This window comes from Panthera onca, chromosome B1, assembly GCF_046562875.1.
Source record: "Panthera onca isolate mPanOnc1 chromosome B1, mPanOnc1 haplotype 2, whole genome shotgun sequence".
Lineage (NCBI taxonomy): Eukaryota > Metazoa > Chordata > Mammalia > Carnivora > Felidae > Panthera > Panthera onca.
Window position 1 is genome coordinate 3,775,127 of NC_138342.1, and position 19,777 is coordinate 3,794,903.

The following is a 19,777-nucleotide window of genomic DNA, read 5'->3' on the forward strand; positions in this document are numbered from 1 at the left end:
TCTGATGCTGCTGCAATCCCGGGGAAAGGAGGGAGGAAGAGCCTCAGAAGCTGAAAAGGCCCCCTCACTCCCCAGGGACGACACCAACCAACCCATCTGCCCTTAATGAAACCATTAGCTTTTCATTTACGGACTCAGCCAAGCCTGGAGTTAATCTATGCAACTTGCTCCTTTTCGCTCTTTCTTTTCTTTTCCACTTCCCCCTTTTCTTTTATCAAGAAGTTTTAAAAAGTTTTCTTATAGCTTAAAAAAAAACCATATATTTTTCTCATTCACGGCTCAGGAGAGGTGTTCTGGTGCCCAGCGCAGCACAGCACAGGTGCGGAGGACTTTACAGCAATGCACAGCCCCCAGAGCCAAGATCTCGTCTCCTCACCATCCTCTGCCTTACCGCCAGGCTCCCTCCTGCCCCAGGGCCTTTGCACAAGCCCAGCCCTCCACCTGTGCCGCTTTCCCAAGACCTTTAGACTTCAGAGGAAATGTCCCCTCAGAGAAGTCCCCCCACTTCCTCACCCTCTGTCTCTGCCTCTCCCTCCCTCACAGTGCAGAGCACAGCCTGCAACTATGTTGGACATTTGCCTGTTTCCTCTCTGAAAACCCCACGAGAGCAGGCACTGGGGTATCTGTTCCACAGCTGTAGCATCAGATCCCAGCTTATGCCTGATGCTCAATAAATACGTGTGGGAGAACGGCTGCTGCAGTCTGTGCTTCTAAATTATAAGCACCGAGGATAGAGGTGTGCGAAGCGGGCCATCCGACGTCCTCTGGAGGGAGATGTGGCATGAGGCTGGTCTCAGACTCACAGGGACCTGGGTTGAGACCAGCTTCGGTTTCTTACTAGCTGTGTGACCTCAGACAGGTTACTGAGCCTCTCTGAATGTCAACCAGAGATTTGAAATGGGATGGGAATACCACCAGCGGCGGGGGGGGGGGGGGGGGGGGGGCATGGTGGAGTCTGGCCCTGAGGCAGGGCTGGGGGGGGCAGGGTCTAGGCCGCCCCCACCCCACCCCCCCCCCGCCTGCCCAGCAAAGGGGAAGGAAGTGGCATTAATTGAGCACCCGTAGCCATACCAGGCGGCTGGAATGCAGAGGTGAGTAGGACAGAAACCCCAGATGAAAGGAGGAGATGGGTGTGGGGGATCCCCAGCTCCCCGAGGTCGGAAGGAGGCCCTAAGACCGGATGGAGCTGGGCGCACGTGAGGCCAGAGGGGACAGCGTGCGGGGAGAGTGGCTGCAGGAGGCACAGCCGCACTGGCAGACGGGGCAGCGCGGGCTGGGACCTGGCCACGGGGCCGGGCGCGGGGGACCCCTCTTACCTGTGGCAGCGCGTACTTCGGAAGCTTCATCAGGACAAACTCGTTGCGACGGTAAGAGACGTAGTATTTGGTCCGGTTCGTTGCGGTGGCCTAACGGGACGGAAGAAGACAAACCCAGGGAGCCGTTGCAGTCAAGCCGGGCCACGAGCGGACGAGTGGGACGCTCTAAATCGCGCGTCGGCTGGCGAGAACGCCCCGTTACTTTGCTCACACCTGCTCTGAGCGAGATGGAAAGACTCGTCCTCATCCTTCAAAGCCCGACACCCAACGTCCACCCTCTGGGACGTCTTCTCCACCTCTGTCTGTGAGAGCCAACCTCTGTCCCCACGCTCTCCCAGCACCCGTTTCCCTATATCCAAGCGACGGAAGGTGGAAGGGGTTCTCTGCCCCAGAACTCCTCTTCGGGAGGGTGCGCGGAGGGCCACCGGGGGGAGGACGAGACTGGCCAAAGGCGAGCTCAAGCCACGAAAGACGACCAGCGAAGCGCGAGGCATGAGCCGCGGAACAGGAGGCAACGCTCGCTGAGGCCGCTCGCACACTGTGCTCGTTTCCGTCTCGAAGATGAGAAAACCGAGGCACAGAGATAGTGAGTTGTCTTCCGTGGGAGACGACAGGAGAGCCAGGAAAGGAGAGGCTCTCTAGGGGATGGGGCAATGAGAAGAGTTGGGGGGGGAGAGGGGCAGGGGGGCAGCCGCCGGACGAGGGCAGAGGGCGGTGGCCGGGGGGACGATGGGTGACATCTACGTCTCACCGTACGTGCGTGCCTGTGGGTGTGCACCCATGCACGTGTCTGAGTGTGAACGTGTGACTCCCCCGGTGTGTTCACCTGTGCATGCACGTGGGGGAGTGTCTTCTATGCCTGAGTGAGCACGAGTTGTGTGTGTGTGCGTGTGTGTGTGTGTGTGTGTGTGTGTGCAGGTGTATGTACGTGGCAATGCGGGTCACTGCTCAGGGGCATCGGCCACCATGCGTCACTGGCCGGGCTCGAATGCCAGCCCCGCCATCTGTAAACCAGGTGGCCTTGGGAGAGTTTTTTTGAGCCTCGGTTTCCCCGCTATAAATGAGGAGGACAGTATCAGAAACTACGCGATGGGGCAGTCATGGGGAGCAGGATCTGGGAAGCATGTGGGGCGGCCCCAAGGCCCCAGGAGGACTCAGAGAGCTACTGGAATTATTATTACTAATCAACAAACTATAACAGGCTCACAATGTGCAAAGCATCATGACTACAAGGATGAAGAGATTTCTCTAGACAATTCTATCCTGAGGGCAAGGGACTGTGCGGTCTGCGGTGGTCTGGCCCTCAGGGCCCCCGGAGCAGGGAGTATTGGGATGGGGGACGCGTGGGGGTCCTGGGAGCTCAGAGAGAGAGTGCCCTGGGGTGGGAGAGGCCAGGCAGACTTCCTGGAGGAGGAGATAGCACTCTGCTTCCTCAGAAAGAAGAGCCAAGCAGCCCAGAGACAGACCTGCTTAGCAGGTGGGGGAGGACTGTGGAGAGAGTGGCTGAGAGAGGTCGGTGCCCCTTCTCAGAGCCCCGTCTGCCAGCCGCTGAGCTCCCCCGACGGAGCAGAAGGCAGGGCCGGGCTTGGCAGCCCTCTTGGCCTCGAGAAGTTCAGGTTCACTGGGGAGCCCTGTGGGCGGATGCTCAGCCAGCCAGGGCGGGCCAGGCCCATTCCCGCCAGGAGCTGGTGGTGAAGACAGCGGGGTCTTCTGGGGCCCCGGTGCAGAAAGAAGGAGGCCTGCAAACATGGTGACCTTCCTCATCCACCGGCCACGGGGGGAGGGGGCTTGTGGGGCGGGCAGAACCGCCAGTGTCCCTGAGATGTGAATGCGACTTTTAACCCAGGGAACAGAACGCACTAAACACAGCCTCATCCTTCATACAGGAGTCTGCCCCCCGCCCCCCGGGTGCCACAGCGTTTCTTCCCCAAATGGCGGGTCACCGGCCACATCCAGCAGGCCCTCTCCCCACGTGAACGCAGCTGGCATCCGCCCAGGCCTCCAGGCGGCCAGGACCTGCCACGCCCATTTTATGGGTCAGCAAGTAGAGGCTGAGAGGTGGAATGATGGCTCTTCCCAAAGCCAGCCGTGGCACCATTAGGTTCGGACCCCCACCTGTGTGTCCCCTGCAAAGGAACCAGCACCAAGAGCCGCTCAGCACCTCCAGGGGGGACCCGGGAAGCGGACTTTCAGGTACATCACACACTTTGTTGGTGGTGAGGGCTGGTGGGAGGCACCACCAGGCACCTGCCGGGTCCTCTGAGGACCAAGAAGGCAGGGAAGAGAGTAGAGCAGGGGAGGCAGGACTAGCTCAAACCCGCCCAAGATCAGTCTGCAGGGGAGCAGCGTCCCCGCAACCTCCAAGTTGGGGGTTAAGACAGCTTTTCTGGGCAGCTTTGGAGAAAGATGGGAACCAGAGCAGGACAGGACAGGACAGGAGGCAGATGGACGTCTGTGGTCCCTGATGGCCTGAGCAGGTGCTGGGGGCCCCCGGTGCTCATGGGGCAGGGTGTGCCCCTGTCCCACATCGACAGTGTCACCGGTCACTGGTCAGACCAGGCCACCATGACCGTGAGGAATGGAGACCAAGCCCCAGCTGCAGTCCCGTCCGAGCTCAGGCAGAGCAAACCCCAGGGATGAGCAGGTGCCCCGACTGTGGTGAGCGGGGACTGCTTCTTCTCCCACCTTCCATGTGGCCTGGTTGAGCCCCGCTCCTTACAGATCAGATTTCTCCATACGCTCGTGCGCAGCAAGCCCCTGTGTCCTTGTGTGGACGAGGCAGCTGCGGTGATGAAGCGGCCCCGAGACAGGGCAAAGAGGAGGCTGAGTGCAGAGGGAGCCTTGGCATTTATCTCGTGGGGTCCCAGGGGGCAGGACAGGGGCTACCAGATGAGAGTAAAGCCAACGCTTTGTGCCAAAATGAACTTTCTAAAGATCTGAGCTATCCAGGAGGGGGACAGGCTGGTTTTGAAGGAGTGAGCTCCTCATCAGGAGAAGGAATCAAGAAGCAGTATGATCGGTTATTCACTGGAGTTTCTGAATGGTCAGACCACATGGTTCTTAAGGGTGGTCCCAACCGTGACCTGAGAACCCACGTGTAGGGGCAATGACCAGACAGCCCCTATCAGTCCCAAAGTCAGTGAAACCAACGGGAGCAAACTGGGCTTGGGCTCGGGGCCCCCGAGCCGTGGGAGGTTGCTGACGGGCAGAGGCGGGGAGGGGCAGGGAGCAGCATCCCTGCCTCAAGGCTGTGGTTTTGTGGGGCCCTGGTGGGGGGTGCCAGCAGCACGCGGCGAATGAAGTAGCCTTGGAGGGAAAAGAGCCCTTTTCTCGCCTCCCATCCGAGCGACTGTATCTCCCCCAGCGTGGCTGACACTCCACGCCACCTGCTGCCCGTTGGCAGAGGCCCAGCAGCAGCCTTACCTTAAAGAAGATGTAGTCGTCCTGCACGGTCAGAGAACTGTGGTCAATGCGGCCTGGGAACAAAGCCGTCAGCGTCTTATCGGAGCAGTTGTGGATCTGGCAGGTGACGTAGCGAAACCCTGCGGGAGATAAGAGCCAGCACTCGGCGCAGGAAACCTCAGACTCCCAGACTCTTGCCGAAGGACGCGTCGGACACAGCCTCAGACGCGATGCAACGCCGACCCGTTCTTGGCTCCGTCGGATAGCACGGCCGCGGGTTTGGCTTGCGGGTCTGAGTCTCAGGGGGCCCGTCCTGTGGCTGCACCTGCCGCTGAGGGGTGGCCCCTTACGCCCGGCACGCTTTGCATCCTCCAGACTGTGCTGCCGTGGCCCCATCTTACGGAGGAGGAAACTGAGGCAGAGAGGGAGGTTGGGGAACGTGTCTGAAGCTGGGCCACCCGGCCTGCCGCCAGCTTCTCGTAAGGGACGAGCCACGCCTGCTCCTCTGGGGGGTCGTCTACAGACGCTTTCCTGGCACAATGGCAGAAAACCCGAGGGCGGCCGAGCTGACCCCTGATGGGGAATGTCCGCTGACCCCGGGCTAAAGTCGTGCGGGCGGGTGAGTGCCCACCTTCTGCTCACTGCTTCATGCCATAGCACACCCCCAACTTAAGTGTCCTAGCCTGCTTCTGTCTCACTGGGAGAAGGACCTCAGACTGACCCAGACAGAGAGCCCCAGCCCAGGGGCCTGCGCTGGGCAGATGCACTCACCCACAGAAGGGCAGCACGGGGCCACGGTGGGCACCCACAGCGCCCATCGTGGCACCGGCCCCCTCCTGCCCCCCGGAGCCTCCCCTACCTAAACAGGGGTGTGTGTGGGTGGGACTCAAGTGTCCTTTCTTCCCCTAACCTCAGGCGAACGCTTTCCTCCCTTCGCAAACGCTTACAGTCAGGCAAAATCGAACACACGCTTTGCCAGGCGGCTGCTGTTTTTATTCCGCATCCTGTTTTCCCAGGGTTTGGGGGTCCCGCGAAGTGGTGCAGGGGGGCCCGAGCCTATGCCGGAGGCGCTCTTTGTTCCAACTCGCGGGGCAGGAGCAGGGTTTAACCGCGGACACCAAAGTGGAGCCCACGAGGGCGTTCCGGGTCATCAGCGCCTTTGGGGCACATCCTGCCACGGCCCTGGTGGCTGGACAGCGTGGACAGGGCGGAGGGGCCGGCTCGGGGCCAGGAAGACCCCACGCCCGCCTCAGCAGCGAGGTGAACTCGGTTATAGTTGCTGTGCTCCAGCAGAGGTGAGGATTAATGCCAGCCTCCAAGAGTGGGTGGGGGCCCAGGGAGACAGCGGCACACGGGGGACCCACAGTCAGCCACGGCTGTGCCACTGCCCACCCGCTCCTGAATCCCGTCCACGTCCCCGCCAAACGGGCTGGTCGCTCCCTGCGGGCGGCACTGGATTTCCTATCCTGGACTCGCCTGCTGGACAGGCGGTGGGAACACTCACCCGGGTCTGACTCGAAGTCACCACCCAGCTCACACCCCCGTTCACGGGCTCACACCCTCACCCCCTCACCCACTCGCACACCCACTCACTCACAGTGGCCCTGCAGCTGCCCTGGCCGCTGGCATTTGACCATGTGCTTATTCACTCGGCAGATCCGCTGGGGACACAGAGGCGAATCAATCAGACCCACCCGGTCCCCACAGAGCTGTGACGGCAGCCCAGGCCCCGAGAAGGTGGCCGGCAGGGAAGGTGGTCCAAGGACAGTAAGAACCCCAAGATGGAGAAATGTGGTCGAGTGCTCCCAGTAGGGGCGGGGCCAGCAGGGGCGGGGCCAGCTGGCAAGGCGAGCCTGGGGAGTGACCCCCTGGTAGGGGCGGGGCCAGCTGGCAAGGCGAACCTGGGAAGTGACCCCCTGGTAGGGGCGGGGCCAGCTGGCAAGGCGAGCCTGGGGAGTGACCCCCTGGTAGGGGCGGGGCCAGCTGGCAAGGCGAGCCTGGGGAGTGACCCCCTGGTAGGGGCGGGGCCAGCTGGCAAGGCGAGCCTGGGGAGTGACCCCCTAGTTCAGACAGGGTGGGTGACGACTCGGGGAAGGACCAGGAGGTCCGGGTGCCATGCCACCGAGCTTGGCTAGACTGGACTCTAATGGGGCTCGGAGGCTGGGGCGTGGGTGCCAGGGGTCAGGTGGGGGCGGGGGGACACACGTGGTCTTCAGTGGGGGGGACACCACTCAGGTGCTACACCAGTTCTGGGGAGCCAGTGGTGTGGCTGCTGGGCCAAGGGTTCTCCCTCTCCCCTGGGAGGGCAGGTCGTGGGAAATCATCTCCATGTGGCGGGTCACCACCACCCCCGTGGCGGGTCAGTCCCCGTGTCACCCTAAGCGAGGCCCGGGGTGTTTTCGGATTTGGGGGTGGAGCATGGTGGGAGCCTGTGACCTTGTGCGTGTGGGCAGCCGGGAACCCCTCTGAGCTTTGTTCTGGGGAAGCCTGACCCCGATCCAGGAAAGAGCTGAGGGTTCGGAAGAGGTTAAGGGACTCAGCAGCGGCTTCCGTCCACATCCACCAGGCGCTCGCTCATGACGTCCCCGCACTGAGCCCCACACGGGCACTGACCCATTTCACAGACGAGGACACCGAGGAGCGGGGAGGAGAGGGAACGTCCCGGGGGTCATGCCGCTGGCACATGGCGGGCTGGGAGCGGACATCAGTGCTTCTGTTCTCAGCCGGGACTCTCTGTGGCCCGGCTCTGAATCTGCCCCCCGCCCCCACTCCCCGCCGTGTGTCCCCCCCAGGGAGCTCCACTGCGTGGCCCTCGCCAGCTCCCGCGTCTGGTACACGTGAACCTGCGAGGTCCCCACTCCAAGGGAAACCGGGCAGGAGGAGACTCAAGGGCCCCAGCGCCCAGGGGAATGTGGTGGGAGCAGCAACAGGCACCGGGGCGGCGCCCCCTCCACTCTCCTCCCCTCCTTGCTGCTCGGACCCCACGGCTGGTACAACGTGGACAGCTTCTGTGCTGTCCCCAACCAGGCAAAGGGCAGGGCTGTGGCTTGTTCACCTCTGTGTCCCCAGCAGGGTCAGCACCGGCCTGACCCACAGGGGACTCAAGTACGTGTTGAATAAAGGTCCTCTTGGCGCTGATGTTCCAGAATACCCCATGGTTCTAGAATCTTCCATAGTTCTACGGCCAGTGCTCCTCCCTCAGGAGCACAGAGGACCGTTCCCAGAGCATGCAAGGCCCCCCGGGCACCCTCTGGCATGAAGCCGGCCGGGCCGGGGCGGCCAGGCCCCTGCCCCACTAAACGGGGACGTCATGGGAAGCCCCCACCTGGCCTCAGCACTCAGCAACGCCAGAGGGGGCGCGCAGAGTGAGCGGGAAACACTCAGTGCTCAGAGGCCGGAACCAATCACCCTCTTAATAGACTTCCCCACTGGAGCAGAGTGCGTGGCTTCAATTTATCCCCAGCTGGAAAACAAGCACACTTAAAGTTACACCACATCATAACATCTCGAGGTCGGCTGTGCAGGGTCAGCCGAGGAACCGAGCAGGGCATGTTGGGCCTGGCCCGGAGCAGGGGTGAGGACGCCAGGGCACACACCTGGTGCAGGCACATCCCCCCCCCCCCCCCCCCGGCCCCGACTTACCTCCTCCGAGGTCCTGGGTTTCCATGTGGACCAGGTCGGGGTCGGTGTCCACCCCAGACACGGCCCTGGAAGAGAGCGGGCTGGGGTTGGCGCTGGGAATGGGGACCCCAAGCCCCTCTCGCGGTGCCTGCGTCAATCCCTGAACCCCAGGTAGCCACGTGGCCCCGGGGGCTGGGGCCACGCTTGCTCTGTGGTCCTCCCCCTGCTCCTGGGGAGGGAGCCAGAACCCAGGGTTCACTAGGCATCCTTCTTTTTCAAGTACTCTTCGTAGCAGACTCTCCTTTACCAAAGACGCTCACGTTCCTTGTATCTTTGTTGTTGTTTTGTTTTGTTTTGATGATCAAAACCCCCTTAGGAGGCTGGGCAGGCCTTGGGAGCGGCAGGGGCCCGACGAGCTGACTCTAGCCGTTAGAGCACAGACGTCCGGGCCAATACGACTATTAAAAATCCAGCCGCCAGAACGACCCCTCTCGTGGACACTCACCTTTCCCAGTGAGCAAAGTGAGAGTCAGCACAGGGAGTCCCTTCCCGCGGCCGCTCCGCCCAGCAGGCTGCCGTCCCTGTGGCCCCCTCTGGGCCACCGAGCTGTCCTCTGTGGAAGGAGCACTGGGTCTCCGGCAGCCCCTTCCGCAGCGCTGGTGAGCGCCACGCCCACCCCCCCCCCCCCCCCCCCCCCGCAAGCTGGTCCCTTCCAGTTCCCAGCCTGCCTCCCAGCTCCAGGGTCCAGGGGTCCCCAGGTGCACAGGGAGAGTCCACAGAGGCTCCGTGGCACAAGCCAGCGGGGCATCCCCTGCAGTCCACTGATGTTGCAAACCATGGGCTCTAGCATCCGTCACTGTGCCCCTAAAAACTATTTCAAGGTGAGGTTTGCTTTAGGCTTTTGTGCACAGACCACTTGTGAGCTCGGAGGACCAAGGTCTCCTGCCCAACATTTCTCTCTCTTTTCTGAGTAAAGTGACGCCGTTCCTTCTTCCAGGGGCACCGACAGGTCCTCGGGCCCTCAGCCGGGCAGCTGGGATTTTAGCCTTACAACCCTGCACCTGCGAAGTGCGGTAATGATACGAGCTCATTCACGCTCTCCCTCCCTCCCTCCTTCATTCACCCCCTCCCTCCCTCATTTACTCACTCACTGATTCGTATTCTCCCTCCTTCATTCATTCACTCACACTTATTCATTCATTCATTCATTCCCTCACTCATTTACTCACTCCTGACTGTCTCCCTCCCTCATTCATTCATTCCCTCCCTCATTCATTCCCTTACATACTCATTCACTCATTCATTCACTCACTCCATCACTAATTGAGTCGCTCACTCACTCATTCACTCACCAGCTCACCCCCGCACTGACTCACTCTCCTACTCAGTCTGTGAGTTCCACTCACTCACCTGCCTTCTCCACTGAGCGGCACCCCCACCACCCTCCCGTGCCCCCTGGCTCTCCCATTGGAGCACCCCATCCCCAAGCCCCAGGCCCTGGACCAGGCAAGGGCCCAGTGGGTTGAGGTCCCTGCCCAGAACCCCTTGGTCACGGGTTCTGGCGACCACGCGAGGCTGCATGCACGTCACCTCAGACACAGCCTGGCTCCCTGCAGGGAGGGCCAACCCTGTTTGTTGAGGTCCCCAAGACTGGTATGTGGGAAGGTCTTTGGTCCGCTGCCTAGAAACAGCAGCCATGTGAGATGACCCAGGGGCAGGCAGGCAGGCGTATGGAGAAATACCTCGGGGACACGGGGGGGGGGGGGGGGGGGGGTTGGTCCGCACTCCTACGGAAGTCACGGGACGTCCTACGGACACAGACGGTTCCTGTAAACCCTCACAGGCGCCACACCAGGCCCGTGGCGGGAAGGGCTGTCTTCTCCCTTCTGCCTCCCTCCACCACAGAGGCCCTGCCGCCTGTCCCACCCCCCGGGCAGGTGCCGAGCTGGCGGAAGAGGAAGGCTGAGACTTTGTGAGTCAGCTCGGGCCTGAGCAGAGAAGCAGGCATGGGAAGTCCGCGAAGCACAGCGGCCAACGGCACGGCCACTGGCCGCAGGCGGAGGGCTCCTTGCCGGCAACGTGGTCTAGGACACGTGCCCTAGCCTCTCCGGGCCTCAGTTTCCCCCTGTGTCACGTGAGGGCAAGACAGTCAGGGTCTGTGTTCTCACTTGACACGATGGCGCATTCGGTCTGGTACCCGGTAGATGGTCAGCATCCACAACGTGGCAAGTCCACAATGTGGCTGCTACGACGTCGCTCCGCGGCCACGGAGGCCACGGGGAGGGCAACACACAGGTGCCCACGGTGGGCGCAGGACGCAGCGGGCCTCCCACCCCTGGGCTGTGCCTGCCGGGGGCCCCATGGCCAAGCTGATGAGCTTGCCCGCCGGGTAGCCTCCCAAAGCACGAAGGGGTCCCAGCCTCAGACGGAAGGCGGGCGTCGGCCGTCCCGCTGTCGGTTCGAGGACAAAGCGCGTCTTAGAAATGCTGGCAAAACAGCATTCTTCTCTGCTTACAAGAGGGGGGGCTTCCGCCTGTCACCACATTCCGGGAAAGGTTCCTGGGCGCCAGCGGCCAAGCGTCTGGCCCGATTATCTCTCACGCATAACGGCTCAGAGCAATTTGAGGAACTTGTGGGAGAAATGATTTGATTTGTCCGAGATAATACCCTGTTTGAGTTAGCGCTAATTTACCGCGGGCACGTTTCCCTCCCCGTCCCGAGAGATCTCGCTGTGCCCCCCGGCCTGGCCTGGGACAGATGGCGGGCCAGCGCCCCGCCATCCTGCAGACTTCCCAGGCCCTCCTGCGGGAGATCCTGCCTCCTTGCCCCTCCCCACCCCCTGGGAGCCCCTGGGGCCAACAGTTCCCACCAGTGACGAGGCCGGTGCTTGATGTGGCCTCAGGCTTCCCAGGAAGGCACCGCGGGATGCCGTGTGGCGGGAGCCGTGACCTCTCCCGCCAGCAGAAGGCACACATACCAGCCGGCAATAACCCAGAGTTAGAGATGCGGGCCTTTCGGCCACAAGTCAGGAAACTAGCTCCTTGCTGTGATTCGCATGAAGACAGGCAGACGCGGAGGAAGGGGGTGGAGGGCTGTTTCCACGGTGCTTCTCTGCTGGGGACACAGGACTGTGGCCCAGGAGGAGGCCTGTCCAATGGTTTGTCGTACACACGAGGTAAGAAAGGGAAAGGATAGGAGTGTGTGCACACGTACAGGTGCAAGAAACAGCAAATCGGTCGGAAGAACACGCGTGCAACTGCACGTCTCCAGAGGCGGTTTAGGCAGGAGAATGGGTCACGGCCGCGGCTGGTGGGCAGGAAATGGGGCCCGGGGCCAGCGCTCTCACGGCCACTCCCTCGGCCGCCGCCCCGCCCCGCCAGCAGGGGCTTGTCCCCCGTGGGCCTCACTCGCTCCACAGACTGGCATCAGTGCAACGAGACTAGAACATGAGACGAGAACGCTGCTCAGACCGATTGCTGAGCAGGGCCCCAAGAGACAACACCAGTGTGGGAGGGGAGCCCCAGCACCTGACATCAGGCAGGGCGGGAGAGCAGGGCCCAGGCAGGCCAGGGAGGCTGCACTGGAGGGGGGCAGTTAGTCAGGGGCTGAGTTAGGACCTGGGGCAGGAGTGTGGGGGGAGGGGTGGTGAGGAGGGGAAAGGGGGGGCAGTCGTGTGGGGGGAAGGGAGGTGGGGAGGGGGAGGGTAGAGTAGGGGGAGCCGGTGGGGAGGAGAGACGAGGGGGCAGAGAAGAAGGGAGGGGGTTGGTGGGGAGGGCAGAGGAGAGAGGGAGGTGGGGATGGGAGGGGAGATGGGGTGGTGGGGAGGGGAGAGGGAGGGGAGGTAGGGAGGGAAGAGTGGGGGAGGGGAGGGGAGACAGGGGTGGTGGGGAGGGGGGACCAGTGAGGAGGGGAGCAGGAGGGGAGGTGGGGAGGGGGGACCAGTGGGGAGGGGAGCGGGAGGGGAGGTGGGGAGGGGCGCACGGGTGACCTGAGGGGAGCAGGCCCAGACTCTCCGCCACGTCCCACAGGCCCCAGCAGGGCAGAAAGAGCACCCCGGAGGTCCCCCTGGAGGAGGAGGTCATGGCTGGGGTCAGAGGCAGGAGAAGGCGGGGAGCCCCGAGCCGGGGGCTTGGGGAGGCAAGGGGAGCACCGGTCGCAGGTGGGAGGCTCTCACCAGAACACGTGGTCTTTGGTCACTCGCTCCCGCAGCAACGTCCACTTCTTCCCCAGGTCAGATGACACGTAGAGCTTCAGGGCAGAGAAGAGAAACACAAGTCCGGTCATACTGTGAGGGATGAGCCTCTTCCGGGCCGGGGGCCCTCTGCCCCGGACCGCGGATGCCCCGTGGGGATCGGGAGGCCCATCCAGCCCGGGCAGGCCCTGTGCTCACGTGGGGGCCCAGACCGAGCTCCGGAGGCCGAGGGTCAGGCACAGGGGCTCCGTGAAGAGGCCGTCTCAGCCCCTGTGCAGCTGGTAGGAACCAAGAGACACCGGCCAGGCAGCCGTCCCAGGGGAGGCACACCTGAGCGTCGCTGGCCGGGAGGGACCTGGCAACATGCCACAGGAGCGGGAGGCCGGGACCCAGGGTGGTTTGGGAAGAAGGGGGCAGGGTCTGCAAAGGGCACGCGGTGTGAAGGGGGTCCATGCGGGCGGGAACAGCGGGGTCCCCTTTGTGCAGGCCGCCTGGGGTCTGCGGCCACGCCAGGGACACAGGGCCCGTGCTCAGAAGGGCCCTGCGCTTGGGCTTAACGCTATGTGGTCACCAACTTGAACTTCCTGATATACGTATCTTCGAATCTGAGTTTTGTAAGAGAAGCACGATGAAACAGTGAGCTCGTGGGGGAGCTCAGAGCCCCGGCTCCTGCGAGGCCCTGCCTCCTGCCGCCTCCTGGGACAGGACCTGGGAGGCCTGAGCCTGGGCTGGGGAGGGTCCGGGTCAGGGTTCCCCCCGTGTGTGCCGAGTCCTAAGGCAGAGCCCCGGGAGCCCGGGAGGGTCCGCACTCGCTCTGTGTCCCCCCGGGCACAGCGCAGAGTGATGGCAAATCGCTCATGAAAAGCACCGTGACAGCCCGCCTTCCCGCCCCCCTCCCCTCTGACAACCACCTGGGGGAAGAAAGGCACAGGAGAGGGAATGCTCAATGGGATGTGCACCTGGCGACAGGTGGCAGCCACTGGGGGGCACAGCCTAACACGGAGAGCGTCGTGGGATCCCTATGTTGCACACGAGAAGCTGACGTAACATCGTGTGTCCACTACGGCTCAGTTCCCTAAACCCACCGTGCCAGCGTGAGAAAGATGCAGAAGGGAGGAGGGCTCGTCCTGAGTTTGAAACATTTCTCATGTTGTACCGGCCCCTGCAGGGTACAGAGCCCACCAGGCCCCGGCTGGTAAGACGAGGCGCCGGGCAGGGCGGCGGGTGGTGGGGGGGGGGGGGGGCAGGTCCTGTCTGTCCCTTCCCCCTTTCTCCCGCCAGCTCTGCCCCTCGCCAGCTGCATTCCTGGCTCTGGGGTGAGAATAAACGCTAACACAGAGCTGGGACGCAGCTACAGTGAAGGTCCCAGTGGGTCTTTCATTTGTGATTTTTCCAAGTTTTCTTTGCCAGCCTCCCCTGTGGGTGGGTCGGGTTCATGGGAACGCTAAAGCACCCGTGCCATTCCTGAGAGGGGGGCGGGGCGGGAGGGTTTTGTATTTTTTTATTTGTTTCTAATGTTTATTTTCGAGAGAGAGAGAGAGAGAGAGAGACAGAGACAGAGCACGAGCAGGGCAGGGGCAGGGAGAGGGAGACACAGAATCCGAAGCAGGTTCCAGGCTCCGAGCTGTCGGCACAGAGCCCGACCCACGAGCCGTGAGATCATGACCTGAGCAGAAGTTGGGCGCAGAGCTCACTGAGCCCCCCCAGGCGCCCCGGGCCGGTGAGGCTTTCAAGGGATCTCTGCACCCGTGAAGCAGGACAGACACGGAAATCCTACGTGGCACACACACGAGCAAAGCGTTGTGTCGCGAAGGCAGGCCTGGGAGGGGGCATTGTGCTCGTCACTCCCTGGCTGATGGGGCAAGCTGTGCTTCAGGGGCGGAGACCTGGTTCCCCCGAACCCTGCCTCTCAGTTGTGCCACCATGTCACCTCCGTGCCTCAGTTTCCCCATCTATAAAATGACGCCCGCAGCTGCAACAATTTGCAGGGGGGAGTCTGTGACTTGGGAGGTCGTGGGGTCCAGTAACCAGGTGGTTCCCGATAGACTCCGCAGTACACAGTTGTGTGACGCCCCAAAGCTTCCTAAGCCTCGGTTCCCCGCTTTCTAAAATGGGGATCCAGAGCCCTGCCTTACAGGGACGTGTGGGATCACGCTGGGCCCTGTCGCAAAGCAGTGCCACTAATTATGTGCTCCACGTGTCCCGTCAGCGTCACGTGGGGATGATCTCAGGCTGCCGCCGAGGGCCCGCTGCACGTGTGTGTGCCGGGCACGTCCTGTCTCGGCCCGTCCCAGGGCATCCCTGTGAATCAGATGCTTTTATGAACCTGTTTTATAGCTCGAAAATGGCAGCCGAGGCCACGTGAGAGATTTGCCCGGGGTTGGTCGCGGGCAGAAGCCGGGTTTGAATTCTCTGTGATTTGAACGCCCCTTCCTTCACTCCTCTGTACTCAAGACGTGTCCAGAATAAGTCAGTTAAGCAGAGCAATGTCACGGCCAGCCCTCAAAACGAAGGAAGGCTCAAGCCAGCCCCTGGACCTCCGGTACAGCGGCCCCAGTGTCTCCGTCTGTAAAATGGGTCTAAAACGCCATGCTAACGGCGGCTGGAGCTGGAGCCCACATCTGCTGGCTTTCAGGGCTGGCCCAACACGTTCTGTGCCACGTGCTCCCCGTCTGACCCAGCCTGTCCCCATCAGGGCCCTAAGTCACGAAGCGTAAGTGAGGCCACTGGTGTTACAACTGCTGTTCACGGAAGAAGGCTTTGTGGAATCTTCAAAGGGGAACTGGGGTTTTTCAAGCATAAGCCCGGTGCCGTCCTGACCTGCGGCACGGTCGCAAGTCCATCCGGCCGTGCCTAGTGTCAATCCCCCGCCAGCTGCCGAGGCCGGGACCCCGGCCCCATCCTCACCGACCCGTTGCCACGTGTGTGCTAGTCTCCTCCCCCCCGACTCATGGCTGCTGCACTCCTGCACCCCCTCCACCCCGTGGCCCCGCTGAGCCACCTCCGTGGCTTCCTGCGGGCGTCCTCCCTGCAGCCCTCAGCCCCCCCATCCTGCCCCTGCTCCGTGACACAGCCACTGGGGTCTTTCTGGGACACACACCTGACCACATCACCCTCCTGCATCAGACCTCCCAGGGGATGCCACGCCCTGGGATAAAGCCCACACTCCTTGTACGGGCACTCAGGGCCCCTGGGCTGCCTGGCCTCCCTCTAGCTGTTGTCCCTGCCCATACATGCCCCTATACACCCCACAGCCCTGTCACACCCACGCACGACTGTGGTGCTGATGTGTCCCATGGGGTCCTCTGAGCATCCGTGCCTGCTGTTCCCTCTGGCTGGAATGCCCTTCCTTCCCCCAGTCAGTGTTCAAGACTCAGTCGAAAGTCACCTCTCGGTCAGGGTTTTGGCCAAGGTCACCTGTTCGGAGGCCCTGGGACAGCAGAAGCAGGCTCAGAACCCAGTCCATTAGGTGGAGGAGACTGCATCAGGGCTCAGGGCCCAGGACCCAGAGAGAACTGGCCTTTACTGGACACCCCACTCTGGGGGTGGGGTGCCCCTGAGCGTGCCCCCTTGTGCTGTCACCCACCTGGCACCGGGGACCCTGGCACTTCCAATCATCTCCATCCAGAACCTTCCCACACCCCCCAGTCCCCTTCCACCTCCACCTGGGGCCTCCTTGCCCCTGGCTTCCAGCAGACGCCCTACCTCTGAGGCCACAGATTCAAGCCCCCTGTTCTGGATCCTTCCACCACCCCCGCAGCTACAGAAAAAACACCCAGGGGATCCCGCCTCAGTGCAAACGCTCTCTCCTCGCAAATACTCTCCCCAAACCTCAGCATCCTGGGAGATGGCCCACCTGAGGACGGCCGTCCCTGCCTGAGTCTCAAGCACAGCCTCCTGTGACTCACAGCTTGTGAGCCCCGTGATTAGAGCCACCGTTGTCCCCTTTCTTAACACACGTGGGAGTTTTCTCTGTGAAGCGCCCTCCTCTGCCGTCACCGGCTTGAAGAAAACATCCAAGGCCGCGAGATTTTGCTCTTTGAGGAGGACGCGCCTGCGAGCGTCCTGGGATGGGAGGGCCCCCAGAACAACCACAGACGGGGGTCTACACAGCAAAGCTTCATTCCCTCTCAGCCCTGGAGGCCGGGAGTCCAAGACCCAGGTGGGAAGCTCCTTGGTTCCCTCTGAGGCCTCCCTCTTCTCCCTGTGTCCTCACGCGGTCGTCCCCCTGTGCCCCGTGTCCTGCTGCCCTGTCCTTATCAGGACACCTGCCATATTGTATCAGGTCCCAACCAGACGGCCTATTTTAACTTAAATATCCCTTTAAAAGTCCTGTCTCCAAACCAGGTCCCATCTGGGGGGTGGGAGTGAGGACTCCGCATACAGATTTGGGCGAGGACACAACCCAGCCCCTCAGGGAAGCCACTTTCGACCCCCTTGACCTCTGGGGTCCTCCCTGCCGCATCTGCGGGAGCTTCTCCGGATCCCCAGCCTCACACTTGCTAAGAGAACTCCCGGCCTCTGAAACGCGGCCGCGTTACTTCCTGCTTCTCTGCTACAGCGTGTGCAGCTCGCTGGCACATACCCTGCCTCGCCCACCTCTCCCCCTGCGCCGCGCCCGGGACTCATCCCTGCACGGGCTGCCAAACTTTTCTGGAACGTTTCCAGAAAATACCTCTGGCTTTTCAGGCTGTGTGGCCTCTGTTGTAACTACTCATCGCTGCCTTTGGGACAGGAAAGCAGCCAGAGAGGACATGTAGACGAACAGGTTGCCTGTGTTCCCAAAAGACTTTATTTACAAAAACAGGTGCCAGGCCATCGTCTGCCGATGCCTGCTCTAGGGTCCGTGCTATGAAATTGTCACCTTAATATTTTAGAAAAAGGGCTTTTTGGAGAGCTTTCATCCCCCGGAATGTAAGATTCCTTTGCTGATGACAGAGGTGAAGCCCAAAGAGGCAGGGAAGCCGCTCCAGGTCAGGCAGTGCTTGCTTCCAGTAGAAGTTTCCGTCTCGTGGGCCTGAGTGTGATACCCTAGTGGCTGAGGGGTCCCCCGGGAGGGATGACAGGCCACCTCTGGTCCCTTCCCTGGCCCATCTGAGCGACCAGGCCGGGGCCCCCACCTCATGTCTCAATTTCCCCAGCGACAAACCGGGAGAGAACTGCCCCTACCCTCAGACGGTGTGCGGCCATCAACGTCCGGGAGCCGTTGGCATTATCACCGCTATCCCCGCGGACACACCGGCATTTATGACGCCTGCCCCAGGACGTGACGGAGCCCGTTCAATTTGCTCTCGTGGGAAGGGGTTGAGGACGCGCCATCAATGGCCGCAGAAACAGAACACCCCCGCTTAATAAAAGACAGACGCCAGTAAATCAAGAACGAACGCACCAGGGACATCCCGCTTGTTGCAGTAAATCCTGCACGGTGGTGTCCCCGTGGAACGGCTGGTTTGCTCCAGGTCACTCGGCCAAGAAGGGAGCCGAGGTGGCTTACCAGAACGCATCCGCTGCCCTGACATGAACGTGATGTGCAAGAGAGTCAGGGCAGGGGAGAGGTGAAGGCAGGCGAGCCGGACGAGGTCAGGGGAAGGCCACTGCAGAAATGCGTGCCCGTCGGTCTCACACGGTCGTTAGAGGGCTGCCCTCTGATCACCACCCGGCTCTCAGCGGTGGGTTGAGCGCGGTGGAAGGTGCCCAGCCTCCCTCCCTCCCTCGCCGCGGGGCGCCTCGCGGCACACAGGCCGCAGAGTGGGAATCCAACATCGCTCAGCATCCCTTGCAGCTAGAGTTCTGGGGCACAGGCGCACCCGTGGGACATTTGGAGGGTGAACGTGGCACGGGGGCGCTGTCTTGCCACCTAGGGCCACGCCTGCTGGCCGGCGAGGTCGCATCTGTCCTCAGCTGCGGGGGGTGGGGAGGGCGGCTGTGATGGAGCCCGCAGCCGGTCCTGCCTTCCATGGTCTGTCACTGGCTCTGCGAAGGTCGCGAGGCAGCCGTGCCACAGCAGTGACGATTTCAGATGCGTGGGTCTCCACATCAGCTGTGTGTCCTCGACCTTGGTAAGTCCCGTGGGGCTCCTGGTCCCCCCACCCCGGCTTCATGACATGTGAGGCAGAGGCCCCCCCCAGATGGATAGCTCTGTGGCTCCCAGGAAGACCCCTGGGGGTCCAGCCTGGACTCCCATGCCCCCCAACAGTTTAGAGAGCACCCAGTTCCTTCTTCTGCTTAAAATATCCTGCCCTGAGCCCCGTCGGACACAAGGGATCGGACACACACCGACGTGTAAGATCCTCACCACTTATGAAATCGTTCTGTTACTCAGAGAAGCCCGATTTCCACCCAATTCTGAAACCTGAGGTCAGGGAGGACGTGGGATGTTGGAGCCTGGAGCCCTGCAGGACGGCTCATCTGCTGACCCTCCCGTAGCTGGGGGCCCCCCCTGCCCGCCCCTCCCCCCGCTGCCTTGACTGCCCTCCGCTTCAGCGCGGATAAATGCAAACCCGGTTCTCTGTGGCCAGAGGATTGCGGGTGGTCGTTGCAGTCATCTCTGCGGTTTCGAAGTTGCATTAAACGTAAATGTACCTTGCGATCCGTTCCCTACACCTCTCTTCAGAACCCCTCCGCTAGGAAGGCTTCCCTGATTGATGGTCTAAGGTGTCTTTTCTTCCCCACTAAGGTTCTAGAAGTCAGTCCCAGGCTCAGATTCATTTCTCACGGTGCTGGGAAACAGGAGGTTCTTGATGGGGAGCAGAATGAAACATAAGAGTGGGTCTGTCACGTGTTAGAGGTGAGTGTCCCGGGCTGTGCCTGTAAGCAGGTCCCAGAGACAAGCACAGGGAACCAGGAAAGTCAGTTTGGGAAGGGGCTGCCTGGCCCTCACAGCCTTTGATCCCAGGCCCCCAGTGCAGGTGGTTGAGCCTTGAGAGAAAAACCACTGCATCAGGCTCTCACCTACAAGGCTGTCTAGGCTCCAGATGAGGTGGCCCTAGACGGCCCCAAGTCACAATGTCGGCGAGGTGGGGGGGGGTGGTGAAGGCAGCGGGGCAGGGCAGTCAGAGGGTGGAGGACAGTGAGTGCTGGAGGAAGCGGCAGGCGCCTGGGAGGAAAGGTGAAGGGAGGACACTGGAAGGAGCGTCTGGCTGTGTCTCTGTCTGCAAGTCCTCGAGAACGGAACACCAGCGCCCAGCCCTGCGGACGCTGACTTTGGCACGTGACCTGCTTTGGCCAATGGTGTGTGGGGAGGTGA

At 62.0% G+C, this 19,777-nt stretch overlaps 1 protein-coding gene across 5 annotated transcripts in view; it reads right to left on the reverse strand.

Moving 5' to 3' along the window:
• Window positions 1-19,777, reverse strand: part of SORCS2 (sortilin related VPS10 domain containing receptor 2) — a 535,095-nt gene that overhangs the window by 59,644 nt on the left and 455,674 nt on the right. For all 5 annotated transcript variants that reach the window (XM_081795485.1, XM_081795484.1, XM_081795482.1 and 2 more), the window contains 4 exons: window positions 12,514-12,587; window positions 8,361-8,425; window positions 4,740-4,858; window positions 1,317-1,406 (listed from right to left, as the gene is read on the reverse strand). In XM_081795485.1, coding sequence (XP_081651611.1) covers window positions 1,317-1,406; window positions 4,740-4,858; window positions 8,361-8,425; window positions 12,514-12,587 — 348 coding nt within the window. The remainder of the gene's footprint in view (window positions 1-1,316; window positions 1,407-4,739; window positions 4,859-8,360; window positions 8,426-12,513; window positions 12,588-19,777) is intronic.